The sequence below is a fragment of the Grus americana genome, chromosome 1 (assembly GCF_028858705.1).
Source record: "Grus americana isolate bGruAme1 chromosome 1, bGruAme1.mat, whole genome shotgun sequence".
NCBI classification, from domain to species: domain Eukaryota; kingdom Metazoa; phylum Chordata; class Aves; order Gruiformes; family Gruidae; genus Grus; species Grus americana.
Window position 1 is genome coordinate 104,253,793 of NC_072852.1, and position 17,120 is coordinate 104,270,912.

Genomic DNA, 17,120 nt, shown 5'->3' on the forward strand with positions numbered 1-17,120 from the left:
GCCGGTAAGACTGACAAGTTTCCAGCCAAAATCTCTGATATGACATTACTTTAAGGAATTGTCATGGGAAATAATGCTTTGCTCTTCACAGAAGCACTAAAGAACATAAAAATTATTTTTAAAAAGGTAAAGTTATTAAAATAGTTGTCACTAACCTACACAAAAAATTTAAATGTATTTTGAAAGATATTTAAATCAAATCAAGATGGTAACTGAACACAGAGGAAGGAATAATAAAAGATTATGAAACTTTCTCCTCTGTTACGGGGAAAAAGAAGAGAAAAAAAAAAAAAAAAAAGGCAAAGCAAAGCAGGAGGGAAGGACCAGGAAAACATGCTGTATTGGTTGGCAGGTGAGGTGGATACAACTGTACAGTACATTACCTTGCAAACATTGACATTGGCAGGGGTGGAAGCTGTTTGAAAGTAAATGGAAGGGAAACGTTGGCAAAGCACATTTTGAGTGTGTTTCCCCGATGTTGGAACTTACTTCCTAGCTGGTGTCCCAGAAACCAGAAATCTGTAACCTCTGAACAGTGCTACAAGGCCCACTTTTTCTCCTGAGCTTCTGGAGAGAGAAAAAGCCAAAGATCAGAGGAACTTTATTATGTCTGCTCTGGAGAAGCATTTATTTTACTAGTTTGCCTCCTGGGGCACATTTATTGTTGGAGTGGGATGGGCTGTCCATTATGATAATCGTTATGAAAATGAAATTCTGCAAGAGAAGCCCAACCATGGGAGGAAAGCCTATTCATCCCATTCATTTCCGTACATAACATTATCTGAAAAGAATGTTGAATTATTAGCTCATTAGTTTTATACACTTGTAAATTCCTAAAATGTAAATGGACATCAATGCAGGGATTGATATTCTGCGTTCATTTCTGAGATGCTACTTGGGAAGCATTAGCTGACACACTTTTTACATTTCCAGAAATCAGTGACAATAAATACAATAAATACTATTCTCCAGAACAAATGAAAACAAATACTTCTGAAGGAAAACTAAGGAAAGAAACAAAGGCATCCCTGATGACAGACATCTTGAGTCTATTAAGTATGGCATGAAAAGCAAAAATTTCTACCTTGAGAAAGTTATGGTTATGTACAGTTGTTTCCAAATCCAACTACAATAAATCCTTTAAGTACTACTCCCAATACACCACACACAACATGTATTATGTATGTATATAGAAATAACAATAATTATATTAGAAAAAACCCACATGAACAGAAAAGTCACCCCTCACAAATGAAAAAGTGTTGCAGCACTCTCAGCAACAGCTAACAAATGAAAAGCGAGCCGGTGGAGGCCAGCTGGATGTATTGTACTGTGCACAGGTACTGATATAAATCAGGAGTCTACAGTCTTATCTTTGCTTACACAATCTAAACCAGCACGGTTAGGAGGAAAGCCAGAATTTGGCAAACTGATAGTGACTTCTAATAGCAGCTGTAAGACCCACGGGGACCTACAAAGTCTAAGTAGAACTTAGAACAAAGTCTACTGCCGGCTGCTGCAAAGGCCCACTGCACTTGTAGCCATCACGCACAATTCTTTTCCGTTGCCCTCTTTCCAGTGTTTACCTCTCTTCTTAATTTTATTTTGAACTCCTTAATTCTCTTGCTCATTTCCCTCTGAAGGACTTTTGTCAAGTTACAGCATTTTAAAGATTTTTATTGTATTTTATAAACCATATAATAAACATAGAATGTTGTTAGGTTAGAATCATGACTTTTAGTTTGTCGTTAGCTCTTCAGGGAGCCCATGAACAGAATGCTGATATAACAAATGAAAGATCCAATATTTACAGGTTTTTTTTTCCTTATTACTAAATCTTTGATCAGTTTCAGAGATATTGTCATTATAAGTGTTCACCACAAACAAAAAAAAAATCATTTATTTATTATAATTACAGCATTTAGCTTCTGGACCTGACTTCATAGAATCAGGGTCCTAAAAAGGAAATCCTAAGATTTTCTCTTTCTTGAGGTACTGCTACTGACATACTTTCAGTTACAGTGGTCTGTGAAGAAGAGGAACACACTTGTTCATCCGTTTAGCGCTCTGAGAGTCAGCAATAGTTCCAAAACATAAATGACTTCAGTTCCTACTGAAATTTGCAGTTATTGGCAATAGGCCAAATAGAGTTCTGGTTCTTTAACTTGAGCTAAGAAGCTGCATAAAGGTAATATGATGTTGCTAGCTACTTTTTTTAAGAGAAGAAATTCACTTTATCAGCTTAAAGGAAAAGGAGATGGGTATTCTGCAATCAGGTGAGCAGTGAGTGAAGATGTTAATTCAGAATCAACAACCCAAGGTGCATGGTATGCGAACACTGCATGTTTCTTTCCTCCATCTCCAATGATCTACAGGATCTTGTGGCCAATAGATCCACATAAGTAATCCCATGGTTGTTTCTAACCAGACCAGATTTTTGAGATAGTTCTGTTTGAACACCACATAAACAAACATCCCTGCGTAGTACTCTGTTCAAGTATTTTCCCCTACCTTCCCCTTACATGCAGCCTGTAGTCTTACACAAATGTGGGGAAGACCTTGAAGTTATTAGTACTTGAAAGAATCCCAGAGTAATGCATAGCTTAATGCTTATAAAGAAGTTCTAGAGATCCTCTAAATAAAACAATCATAGCACACACAGAGAAAAGTCTTTCTTTCCTTCCTTCTGTTCCTATGCCTGAACAAAGAAACAAAGCTAATATTAATATAAAGCACCAAACATTAGCAGCAATAGTGAATCCTCAGCCATTTAAACATCCTGTCTTTCACTGACCGCTGCCCACTAAAGTAAAGAAAACTCTCTGAAGAGCTGATCTCACACAGAGATTTAAGAAGTTGATCTTGAGAACTCAGCTAATGTGGAGAATCAGTGTAAGTCCTATGTTTTTCAAAAGAGCATTTGAGGAAAAAAAAAACAAAAACCTTTCCTTTTATTTAAAAGCAGTCCTTCCACTTCCTTTCGGTTAAAAAAGCATACTGCAACAAAGCCAAACCTGAAAGAAAAGCTTATGCTTTAAAAAGCAACTATGAACAGAGAAGTAAAAATCAGTGATCATGGGTTTGCTGTAACCCGTACACCAACTGTAGCATTTCTCCAGTCTCTAAGTATTATTATCAAATTCCTTTTCTCTATCAGAAATTTTATCTCAATAGAAGTGGAGGAATTTAGATATTTGGGACAAAGAGAAGTCCACAGCCCGCTTCAGAGCAACAGCTCAATCCAACTATCACATATCAGAAAATCATGCACACCAATTCCACAGCATGTATAAAATATGGTGAACACGTCTTGGGTATTCACTATATCCTTTTTATTGTGCCTAAATGAAAAGTCTAGACTCTGAAGCAAAGTGTTTTGTCTGGCTGGAATCTGAAAACTAATTTCAATGGGACAGCATAGGGCAATATGTGTCTGTGTGTCATGTATTCACAATACTTTCGTATCTGAAATGCAATGCCTACAAAAATTCCTTGCTGATAGCCATAAGGGCTCAATGCTCCATACCACGACTAGATTTAAAACGGTACATCCATTCAGATAGCAAATAAAGCAACTAAATTTCCAGCAGAATTCTATTCAAGTACGGCAAGCTCTCCTAATACGCTGCTTTTGACAATCTGGTCCCAAATACTTAACAACCAAACGAGGGCAGACAAATTGAAAAAAAGCAATCAGAATTTGTATTAACCACTGGGAGGGAAGAGTCGCCTATCTGAAAGTTGGGGAATAAGAACTGACAAAATGCTTTAGTTGATGATAACCGGGTCCACCGCGAAAGGGAACATCCTCTCTAGAGTCACTCTCCCATAACTGTTTTACGCTTCACAAGAATGAAAACAAACATTATCTTACTCCATCTCCATCTCTTCTACAATGGTTATTAAACTATTTAGTCAGTAAATGACTGACATGTTGGCTCAGCGTAGATGTCTCTCAAATGAAAAGGGCATGTCAACAGCAATAGCCTGCCCCTACCGATCTCTTTTCAGTGAGGCTTTGTACTTTCCTTTGCTATTTCTGTGTTTATAGAGCTGCTTTATTCCATAGTGACTTACAACTTTAATGAGCATGTTACATTGCAAAACTATTAATAGTTGCTTTGTTTACATCTACTCTGGAAAAGATACCAAAATAAAATGCATTAAAAGCAGTAAAGAGGACCTACAGGCTTGTATAAGTGCTGTTTCCAGTGCTGTTAACATAGTCCCTTGATCTAAGAAAGGAAAAGTTGATTCATGTTTTGGCAGTCTCCTTCGTATGTAGTGGAACCTGGGACCTTGAATAGCAGAAGGATTCTGGCTGGAACTACAATGGTGAGCATTTGGACTGTGCACACACAACATTATGTGGAAATCTCAGCTGTCTCGATATTGGAAAGATCTTACAGATGCCAGGGCCAAGTATTTCCCAAATGTAACTGCAAAGGGTAAAGAGCAGTCAGTAACTTTGTTAAGAACTATTATCATCATTATGATTCCAGTTTTCTCCTTCCAAGGATCAGCTAGAGTCTGTAAGGAAAAAAAACCAAACCCACAACATATTTTGTAACTCTCCTAAAAAGACCCTCAGAACTCATGCATCTGCTTTATCTTCCAAATCTCTTTTGACAAATGGCATATATATTATACTGAAGTAGGTATTTATGATTTTTGAGAGTCTAATGTAATTATAATTTTTTATGTTGTAGTTATAATGTTTATGGTTGCACTCAATGATCTTAAAGGTCTTTTCCAACCTAAATGATTCTATGTTACCTGATGGAAAACTGAAATTGTGAAACAATCCATTATCTTGATCTAATGTCAACTTTTACATTTAGAGGATTTAAAAAAAAACAACACAAACCCCCAAACTCAAGACATTTTTATACTTAGAGACTAATCATTAAATTGAAAATTCCATATTCTTTTCACTAAAACAGAACAAGAAGTGGAGAAACACAGTAACAATTGCCTACCTAAATTAATTTCTCAAATACCTGCTACTGTATATACATCGACAGCAAAAGTGTGCGAGGACGAGCAATATGTTTCAAATATGTCTTCACAGCCCTTCTGCACTCTTAATACGGTAATTTTCAACCTCCCCTTTTTTTTTTTCTTTTTCTGCACACTCTCTTCACAGACAAGCATCAAATTTTGTTCTTCATCACCACTTTCCTCCCCATCAGAACTGCTGAATATGAAAAAAAACTCTGGCCTCGAGTGCCATGAGAAATCACAGAGAAAAACTGTGGCAGATCTAGGAATGAAATCCAGACCTTTCAAACTCACAGGTTTAACCATTGGACATGATTTAATCAGCAGAGAAAAGCACTGGACCTCAGAGGTTATAGTACTGGAAATAGTGACTAAACTACAGAGGAGGGAATACCAAAGAGACAGTGAAAGAATGGAAGGAATGGTTATTAAGGCTTCATTAGCTTCGTTGTTCTCCCTCCAACAGTACAATCATTTACAAGTACCAAAGGTGCTTTTACTACCTTAAAGTGCCATATGAAAATTCTACCTTTAGAAGGTGAAACTATATTTTGAATAAAAATATCAGAAGAAGATTTAACAAAGAAGAGCTCCTTTATTTCAATAGCACTAGAATATCTGAAAAAAATCAATCAGGCTTCAGATCATGCTATGCTACTACAGCAGCCTTAGCAAGTTTTTTGTAATGACCTTGTATTAAAGGTGGAATCTGACAGGTTTTCATTTCTACATGTCTCAGTGGTGAAAGCTTGTAACAATAAATAAATGCTCTTTCGAACTACTATGAGTTATGGAGTTTCCCTAGGCTCTATATTGGATTCACACTTTCAACATCTATACACTTCCACTAGTTTGTATTTTTTGCCATAATGTTGCACTGTGTCATTTTTATGCAGATGATACCCTGATTTATCTATCACTCAATGAAGAAAACTCTGCAACAGCAGAGCTAATGCCTGACTGATGTTAATAACTGAATAGCTCAGAACTTTGTGAAGATAATGCAAATAAGACAAATAGTAATGTTTGGATCTCCTTTGTGTACATGTATTTCATCCTGTTCCTACCATGGACAGCTGCTGTGTTGCTTGCTTCATTTCAGGATAATTTTACCTTGAATGAGAAATATGCTTGGCTAATTACATGTACTGAAGAAAGGATCTAAACTGTAGGTCTTCCATACAGGGAATTCTGGTCAGCACAATTTATCCTGCTTTGTCTGATTTTCAGCCAAAACAATGGGATGAATTAAACCTATTACTTATGAAGATGACAAATACTTATGTAGAGGAACGAAATAAACTTTATCATACCCATCTCTGGAAGTGTTCAAGGCCAGGTTGGATGGGGCTTTGGGCAACCTGGTCTGGTGGAGGGTGTCCCTGCCCATGGCAGGGGGGTTGGAACTGGATGATCTTTAAGGTCCCTTCCAACCCAAACCATTCTATCAGTCTATGATATGCTGTAAGAAAATCAAAGACATGGTTGGGTATAACATGACCATTGATGAAGATCTGATAAAGTCTTGAGAAAAAACCTGATTCCTAACTAACAGATAGTATGAGTCACTGTGCAACTGCCAGCCAATAACAGTATATTTGTACAACATTCTTCACATGATCCTTCCTGACTTAAACTTCAAATAAGCTGATACCTTTTTCATTGACATAATAAGAACAAGCAAAATAAATCAAGTGAATAAAGTCCAGAGTGATCTTTGCCTCTTGGATAAGATGCATTTAGACAGTGTATCAACTGCTATGATGATTTATATTAGAGAGAGAGGTATGCTTTAAGTAGCATCATTTTTAAAGCTAAATTTAATCTTATGTTTCTGAAGGAAAATCAGTCTCCTTTTAAAAGCAAAGCAGAAACAATATACCTCTGCATTTGTAGAAAAGGTGACAGAAAGAAAGAAAGAGAAAGAAAGAGAAAGAAAGAAAGAAAGAAAGAAAGAAAGAAAGAAAGAAAGAAAGAAAGAAAGAAAGAAAGAAGTGCTTTTCAATGGAACTCAAAAATAAGGACAATTTCTTTGGGACACAGATGTAAGTCAAGAAAAAGACTCATCTCAGAAATCTCCTGGATATCCAACAAGCTACAGAAAATAGTGCTGTTAATATCAAACTTGTGAGGAAAGTGAAATAGAGTTAAAGGCATTTACAGTACTTAAAAGTGTAGTATTAAGTCAGAAAAGAGTTTGAAGGTATCTCCCATCAACAGGACACCCCCAAGTATCCACAAAAGTTCAGCTTTTACAACAGTTTTGTAGAGAGAATATAGCATTGTGTATATGTAGACTGAGTGGGTAGTACATTAGTACTTCATTATGAGAAGCAGTGGGACTATGATGTGAATGTTATTTCTCCCTGAGAAATTTAAAAATAGAACTTCATACATAGCTAAAATGGGGGAAAGGAGCATGACAGAAATAGCTACCAATCCACCACATTTTTATATAGATTGGGTAGTATGAATTGTGCAATGTTAAGGCAGTTACATCTTCCCCTCTGCAAAAAGTCTCTTCTTGGGACTTAGGACTCTTCCTGGGAATTTCACCATTTCTAGTCTGTGGGCCTCAAGAGTCTTAAGAACAGGAAGGAATGTTGTACTTCTCAACAGGCAGACAGTAAGAGATCTTTCTGTAGGACTTGCTTTCTTCTCCTGCAACAGCAGTTGGCCTTCATAATCTCTTTTTTTTTTTTTTTTTTTTTTACAGGAAGTTGTCATATTCATCCACACCATTCCCAATACCAAAAAAACCCCACCTATCAGAAATTTTGAAGGGTTATAAAGTCAAGTGTCTAACTGCATAAGGTTAGCAGGGCAGCTCTGGAAATTACTTTTTAATAGCAGCTGACATGGAGCATATCAGAGAAGTGAAAATGTGGAACACAGAACTCCTCAAGTAATTACATTTGAATGAAGACACAGGGTCTCTCTCTTTCACCTGCTGACTGAAAATTGATACATTAGCAGCTCTGGTAAGACCACTGAGCCTGGAAACTATTGTTAACTGCTGCCAGAAGATATCTGCAACAATATTATCACCAAAAAGTCACAACAGCCCTTCTTAAGAGGTCTTCAAACTGGTGCTTTGATAGAGGAAATGCTTACGTATGGAGCTCAAGTTGAACAAATCTCATCTGGTGCATTAAGGAACAGTACTTAAAATATTCATGCACTGAAACAACTCTATTCAGATAGTCTGAGGTTTTCAGGTGGCATCTTTGGTTTCTGCTTCATCAAATTCAGTGCTATGAATGACCACTGTGATGTTTAATTTTACCCCTTACTCTTTCAAATCCTTCTGAACTAGACTTGGAAATGTCACAAGTATTCTGTCCAGAAACTGAGCGTCATGAGGCAGCATCTGCCCAAGGTAGTCCAAACCAAGACCCTTCCTTCTATGCAAAATCCAAGTATTTACCTTTTCTGGAGACCACCAAAATTTTTCATGCAGTTTCTTCTAGATAACAGAAAGTATAAAAAAGAAATAAAGAAAAACATGGTAAAATAAAGTAATGATAGCACAAATCTAAGATGGAGCTGTGGAATCTCTGACCCTTGAGATACTTCAATCTGACTGGAAGGCTCTGAGCAACCAGATGTAAGCGGGTCTTACTTGTGCGGTGGCTAGGTCCAGATGACCTGCAGACCAAATGACCTTCCAACCTAAATTGATTCTAAAAGTGCTACAAAGTAAGGGTAAACTAGAGAGTTCAACAGTTGCTGTACACCACTTAATACAAACAGCCTTCAACGAAGTCTGAGAAAATACTTGGGAAAGAGCACTGAATACAATGTTTGAGAACAAGGGCTCTAACATTCTGCTTGTAGGCAATCCCACAAGGAGCTGGAGGGAAGTTGGAGACCAGCAGGGCTTTTCTCATGCTAACAAAGCACAAACAAAATTTCAGGACAGGTGGAATAGGATATCACCTACTAACGTGCTCTGGAGCCCTCAGATCTCAGGGCAGACATGAGCATCAACTTCACTTTGCTGAAAATGGCAGCACAAATTCCAAACTTTCAGAAAGGAAAGATGAAGATCCAGAAATAAGAGCATAGACACTAAGAGTGCTGGATTTCAGGGAGATAAATACCAAAAAAGAAATTCCTCCTGCAGCAAAGCATTCCCTCAGTTATGAGTTGTCATTTCCAATGCCGTATTAGACAACTGCTTGCCAGTTAAGTGTTATACTTCAAAAAGAGAAACAGATCCTTCTTTACTGCTTGGACAGAGCAATGTGAAAAGCAGTAAGACGTCAGCTCCTTTGTCTTCCACCACAGAAGATTACAAGATGGGTCCTACGCTTTTGGTAAAAGATAGAAGTATTGCATGACTGAATTCCTTGTGGATATTGGGTCCCTTCAGCACAGGGCTGTTCAGCAATAAAGGAAAAGCTGATGACTTCTTGAAGACACTGTGCAACTGAGCAAGAGAACTCCAAAGATAATGCATAGCTACAGATTATAAGATTTTCTCTTATCACAATGTCAAACCAAATTTACTATATATAGTTTCAGCTGTTTATTCAATATGCATGTGCACTTCTGAAATAAGGGTGTGTTAATGTTCACAGATGAGTGGGGCTCATGAGTACTTCTGACTCATTTTAGAATTCCCGTGCCTCCAGGGCAGTTTCTGTTTGAATGGCAATATATGGGTACATGAAGTAATTGCTGAATACTGATGAGATTATGCTTATTTGTGCTATAAGTTTGCTTCCATGGACATGTTTTGGTTTTGTTTGTTTGTTTTTGTTGATTACAAAGGTCTTAAACTCTTGACAACTGTTACACAGCATCACAGCCAAGTACATGACATGAAAAGAGTAAAAGAAATTTCATAGCATGCATAGACAAACATGTGAATTTGACTTTATCCACTCCCCTCACTCATGACATCCAATGCATGCAAAAAAGATTTTACAAAAAGCCATGCAGGGGTTTAAAAAAACCTGAGCTGTAATTTTAATTATTATTTTAATTAATACATAAACATCATCAGTTGGCTGTGTTTGCTTTGATTATTATTATTATTGTTCTACATCTTCAAGCTAGACAATGTATATAATTGAACTTGAACACTGTGAATATGAGAGTTCTTAACTTCCGAACTACATGTAAACAAGCATAACTATTTACCTTAAAATCTGATGTTTACTTATCAACTTACTCAACTTTATCTACCAGAAATGATGGATAAATTTTAGGAAAATACATCTTTGCAGGATTTTCTATGAAAATGTATGTTCATATACATACACACACATGTATGTGTATGCATATACACGTATATGTGTACATACGTATGTGTTTGCACACATTCACATGTTTGCATACATTTATACGTATATTTGCGTAAAAATATACCCTTTGGGTTACATTTGCTCCATCACTGCTTCGTTGAAATTCAGGAAATGGTTTAAGGCACAACTGACCTTACGTGATTAGTTCTGAAAGGTTTTACTTCTTTGTCACACTGATTTGTGACAATCACCTTGCTTCTCTGAAATCATAAATCTCTGAAGAGATTATAGTACACCTCTATATATACTGGTATGCTATCAGAAACACTGATGATCATTTTATACCAGTGTGAAAAGATAGGGGATGCTTAGGAGACACTTATGTTCATTGTTCTCTGTTCAGATATTTATGACTATGTCTAGAGATATAAAATATAAATTACATTTACATACTTATGAGCATTTTTATGTAATATCTTCATTTTGATTAAAATGCCATCAATATCCCTACCTTACTATAATGCAAGTAAGAAATCTAACTATAATGCACTTGGTTTTATCTTTTTCCTAAAGACTTTCTAAATTAAAACAATTAATAAAATACAGTATGAGTAGTGATGACTGATAAACAATGAAAATAGTCTGCACTTAGGGGCAATTACAAAATTATAAAAAATTAATCTATTATACCATAAGATCTAAAAATATCTTTCTTGGTTTTGAGAAGCAGAAAAAACCTCATGAGAAAATACGTGGGCTGCAGAACCATGCAATGCAAATTGAAGAGTGCAGGCAGAAACTCACCTCTAGCTTTGTTCTTTGTAGCAGCCACTGGAAGCAAGGAAAAGATTGCACAAGAAGAAGAGAACAAAGATAGATTAGACAGAAGTTTGAGCAAGTAAGAATACAGAGAAACTTTATCACTATCGATCCAAAGCTAACAAACACCGCTTCTAGGATTATTTGACCTATTTATTTGAGACACTACAGTTCTATGAGATAGTTCAGATCTATGATTCTGTCAGAAGACCTGCATTGAGAATTTAGAAAATATATCACAAAACACATTCAAAAAGCATGGCAAGGAGTGCAGAAGAATCATGGACCATTAATCACGAGTAGGTAAGCACATACGTACACACATTTGTGAATCCTAAAACTTACAGCACAATTTGCCTTGCCAAAAGTACATTCTGAAGCACCTAAATCTTACATCATTCCCTTGCTCCTATTTCTTGAAACGTCATTCTCCTGTGAAGCTGATGCCAACAAACATCAGTAAAACTACAGGTACTCCAATTATTTATAATCTATGTTATATGATCACTGTTTTTCTTCATTGAAGCCTATATCTTCAGATTATTCTTCACCCTAACGGAGCATGCAAAGCAAAAGGAGCAGACAATATTTTAACAGTGTTCACCTGTAAAACAGACAGTAAATCTTACATGAACTACAAACTGTTCGTGTAGTAAACAAAATTAATGGTGCCATTCTAATTTTATAGTAAGCGATCAGTTTCTCCTTCATGCAAATATGAGTTGATAATGAATGCATTGAGTTCATCAACCTGTTCATTTTCTTATGCTTCCCCTTCTTTTTCAGTCCTGAGAATTACATTTACATGAACACATTATCACATTGAGCCAGAATAATCATTTAAACTTAACAAAGGTCTGGAGGAAACACCCCCCACTTCCAGTAATTTAAAAGCCACAGAAGACTTTATACTCACATTAATAATTCATACTAAAAAGAGATATATATTTGTATATATTTAAAATATGTATAAGAAAATTATAAACATACTTTAATTGGTCACAGTAAAAATATACACACATATATGCATACGTAAATTATATATAAACTATGTATATGGGTATGTATATACATGTATATTAAGGAATCCAACCATTCTATGATTAGACAGCTTTATTTTGAAGCATGAACACTAGACAGAGAATTATTACCTATCATGTATCAGTAAATAAAAAAAAGATATAAATGAGGTTGTACATTATAATTGGAAGTAGGACAGGTTACTAAGCTTGTTAGACCAATTATAACTCTCTGCAAATCCACTAATAGAGGACTAGATGACAGTAACCTTCTTAAAAATGTCATGTTCAATACTTGTAAGTTTTTCCATTGACAGCATGGTCCAATTACAAGTCAATTCGTAAAGTTCAAACTGCACAACAGCCAAATTAGCTGAAAATGGTCTTTCAAAATATAATTCTGCCTACTGAAGGGAACTAGCTGGAGCTATTTCCATCAGCAACCCATCTTTTTGATACCTAGCATGAGGGAAAATTCCCTTTCATTGTTATAATTGAAGTTGGTATTTCTTGTATTTCTTTTTCCAAAGGTGAAATAATTTTTCTCTCTTCCTTCTTTACTTGAGAAGACAATTTTCAACCTATATCCAAATATGTTTGAAAATTTTTATCCATCTTTTCTTATTATTACTACATGAAAAGTCATAGGAGGAGACAAGCATAGATGTTTCAGACGAGCATCGTCAAGACTGAAATTTAGCAGAGAAAGGCTGATCTCGTGGTTAGAGCATTGGATATGGGATAACGCAACTTTTTATGCCACTGAAGTTAGTGAAAACACACCTGTGGGTTTCAGCAAACAACATTACAGTCAAAGGATCTACACTTGCTTTATGTCTTCAGCAAATCAGTCGATTTCTCTGTGTTTCACATCACACATTCTCTTTCTCCCTACCTTGACTTCCTTGCTTGCTGACTAAAGACACAAGCTCTTCAAGGCAGTGAGTCTCCCACTTCTCAAAATAGTATACTTGTAGGACACTGATTTGAAAATTGTGTAATACAACTAAGGTGGATTAGGATTGTCCAGTAAAAAATTATGGGTACAATGTAACCTGAAAATGGGAATTTACTGTATTTGGCTAGCACTTACTTTATTTGGCTAAATTAACAAGCCAAGCAGGAAATGGATAAAAAGGAAAGGCAATGACTCCTGGTATTTCCTCATGTTAAGGGGAACACATTTACAAGGGCATTTTTCTTCAGTTACTCTGCCTTGTCTTTCTTAGGAAATTGATTTTGGATAGGGGAGGCATACTACAGAAAAGTGTGAACAGTGACCTTTGTTGGAATTTAAGGAAGATTTTAAAGATCAGAGAAGACAGCCAAAGAGGTAAGAAAGACCACATTCTCAAAAGTCAAGCTGAAAGGTACAAGAGAGCTACTAAATTTCTAGGTAAGACTGAGGTTAAAAAAAAAAAAAAAATCTCTTCTATTAATCCTTAGTGCTATCAAGATTAAACAATATTTTCTTTTCTGAAGGCTCTTCTGGTCACAGCATATGCAAAACAAAAGGGCTGGCTACTAGGGAAAGGTCCAGGAGCGAGGGGATCACAGAGCAGCAAGAAGTCAAGGTCAGAGATCTCAGGTGAGTCCACTCTGAGGGATCAGGAAAGGGGAGAAAAATTTTGCAAAGTCCTGAATCATGGCAGTTAATTTTCACAGAACTAAGGCTTTTTTAAATTTTTAAAAAATTTTTAAATCAGAAAAGCATTTCTGCTGTAGCTCTCCTGCTGAAACAATGCTTTTAAAAATCATTGCCTGAATGTAAAAAGCTGGATTCAAATTTCAAAAACTCTAATATACCCTTGCTCTCAAATATCAATAATATATTGTGCTTTATTTTTCTGTGATATATCTTTCTGACTTCTTGCTTTTTGTATGCCAGCAATTGTTAAATTACATTCTTTGACAAATGGTGGCTACAAGTTGTTCAATATTTTCTCCACACTCAGCTGTCTCCATGCTGTTCAATTTTGTGGACATTTTTAGACAGATTTGATATAGCATTTATTTTATTTTTCTCTTATATGTGATTTATTATTCAATTTGGGGTTTTGTCTTTTGTCTTTGGAAAAAAAACCACATCCTTCCAATCACTTCAATAGCTCAATAAAAGTAAAAAAGGGAAAAGGTATTTCCCCCAGATGTCCAGCTTACCTAACCTTTTGTTTCAGAAAATAAGGAGAAAGGAAAAAAAAAAAAAAGTGAAAGGTTTGAGGTCAGTGTCTTGTTCTCATGTCACCTATTACTTGTAGTAAGAATACAGCTAGAGGAAAACTCAGTACAATATCTAAATGTTATAATGACTAAATAGCTCTTTTCAAGAAAAGAAACAAGATGAAAGTCACACTCATAAAGCACACTGCATTGATTTTCTCCTGAACACAGTAACCTACCGTTCCAGCAAATCTAGAGGTCTTCTCATCTTTAATAAAAAATTAAGACATCAACAGTCTATAGGATGGACATATTTATTCATCTGTATTTTTACTCCAGTCTTAAAGCCTTTTGCAATCATGGAATACTAAAAATTATAAGAGAAGCAGCATACATTAAAAATAAAATAAAATAAAACCAACTCCCCCCCCCAAACACTCCCAACATATACTGCAGATTTCTAATTTTCAAAAGAAAAGTAGTTATTTTTACACTCTACTTAAATTTAGAATTTTCTTTTTAATTTGATGATGATGATGACAACAACAACTGCCTTTTATTCATTTGGATAAACTGATGAATTATCACTGGTCATTTAGGTCACCTAAATGCCAGCTCTGATTCTCTGACTGAAAAGCTCCTCTGTGTGACAGAAGGCTTAGCAGGATCATTTTCTCCAGAGAATAATGCAAATTATTAGGCTCTCACAGACTAAGAGACCCATTCAAAGCAAGTATACCAGTAGGTGCTGTAACACAGCATGCTTCACCGCCTCCTTTTCAACAACAGTGTTTTCAAAAAGCCACTGAAGGAGAAAGAATTTCATCACCTGAAATTCTTCATGGGATTTTGAGTCTCCTGCATTGCAGCCCAATCTCAAAGAGTGGCCAACAGATGACAGAGAAACATGGGACCTTAGGAGTTCTTTAGGATACAGTTTAAAAAACCTAGATACATCCTCATGGCTAAATTTGTTTACTTCTGATTTTCTGACCTCTCATTTGATTGCCTTCATTGAAATGCCTTTGCATTTTAGAGTGAATATTCTTTTTTGTATGTAAGTTCTGCACACTCTTCTCACGGATTTCTAAAATATCAGTTAGTGGCATTTGCAGATATAATCAGAATGCATATATATTCCTAGATAAGTCTTCATATCTTTATTTGTATAACCATTAAAGATCTATGCGGTCATGCATATGTAATTATATAGTCTTCAAACATGCAACCTTCTATTATTTATTCTATCTTTGCATCACTCTATCCACAACACAAGTTCCTAAGATGACATCAGGTAATTTCCCTCAGAGAGTGATATATTTCGCTTACTAAACTCATTGATTAATCTTCAAAAAAACAAGAACCTTTTTGGTTCTGACAATTTAATACATTTTTTCCCTCACGGTTTAAGAGAAAAACTACAAATGAACTGGTATGCAAAATAAAGCATGTGATTTTGCAATGGAAAAAAGTAATTCTTTTATTGCAACTATAACATTAAATACGTATAAAATAATACATACTGTATATATGCTATGTAATAGAGACTATACATCTATATAGTGATTTGCAATCATTTTTCCTCTTAGAACATAAAATACTTTCTTGACAATACAATTGAAAGGGGGACTAAAATGCAAATTTGGAAGGGTCATGAAGAGGTCAACTGCTGCATCCTCTGGGTTGAAGCAGTATGAATTATGTCTGGACTTCTAACAGATTGCCTAACATATTGTCAAAACCTTTGGTGACAGAGACTCCAACAGCTCTCCAGGTAATCTCTTTTAGTGCACAGTTGTCCTCTCAATGGCAAATTGTTTTCCTGACATATGACCTAACCATCACATGTAGGAGACTAGCCCAATTACTTAACTGTTCTCATACCTTCCATGAGTATAAATAACAACAGAACACATACTTCTTCAATGTAACCCTTTGCATATTTGAAGACCTGTTATTCCTCTTCTGCACCTAAACAATCACATTCTTCCACTGTCTTAATAAAATATGCCAACTTCCTCTTTATTGTCTTTCCTTTTTTTTCCCCTAGATTTTCAACAATTTATCTACACTGATCTAAAATCAGGCAAGATATCCAGCTGAGGTGGCACTAGTGCAAAGTGGAATAATAACTTACAATGCCTTCCACCTCGCTCTTTGGCTGTGCACTCCAAAATAGCACTTGGCTCTAATAGAACAGCGTCACATTGTGTTCAAGCCCACAATGATCCCTTAGTCCTCCTCTCCATATTGTTGTACACCTACCTATTGACCATTTTGGTTTCACATATTTATTTTATCCTTTCTGTATACCTGTATACTTCACCCTTATCTTTAGAAGATTCTGTTGCTTTAAAGTTACTTCCTCCATTTATTGAGGTCATCTTGAAAACTAATACACCCCTCCAATTCCATGAATAACTACTAACATGACTGTTAATCTATAAAATACAAACCTATCTCAAAGCTACATACTGTACCACATTATTTTTGTATATCTGCTACTCTATTGAAGAATATAATAATTCTTGACAGCAGTAGCAGGCATTCAAATCCAAGACTAACAAGGTCATAAAGGACTTCAGTTGTGTTCAGCGTGTCTACATTCAGCCCATAATTAGCAAAAAAACTCAAAAAACATAAATAAGCAACTTGTTTTTAAACCAAACTAATCCCTATTACGTAATGTCCCTCTTACACACAATATAAAAACTGTAGGCAAGCCAGACGTAAACTGCATAAACTAATGCACAGACCCAAATGATAAAACACTACTATATACTACTGCATCTAGCAAAACTACGAACTGCCCATACATCTTGGGCAATAACAGTCGACTGTTCTGTTACTAAATGACAAACAGAAAATC

The 17,120-nt window shown here is 35.8% G+C and overlaps 1 protein-coding gene across 5 annotated transcripts in view; it reads right to left on the reverse strand.

The window, feature by feature from the left end:
* The window catches only part of CADM2 (cell adhesion molecule 2), a 687,808-nt gene that overhangs the window by 229,977 nt on the left and 440,711 nt on the right, over window positions 1–17,120 (reverse strand). For 2 of the 5 annotated variants that reach the window (XM_054811026.1, XM_054811009.1), the window contains exon 2: window positions 11,058–11,084. The exons of the other annotated variants lie outside the window; for them this stretch is intronic. In XM_054811026.1, the coding sequence (XP_054667001.1) occupies window positions 11,058–11,084 (27 nt within the window). The remainder of the gene's footprint in view (window positions 1–11,057; window positions 11,085–17,120) is intronic. 5 annotated transcript variants of the gene reach the window in all.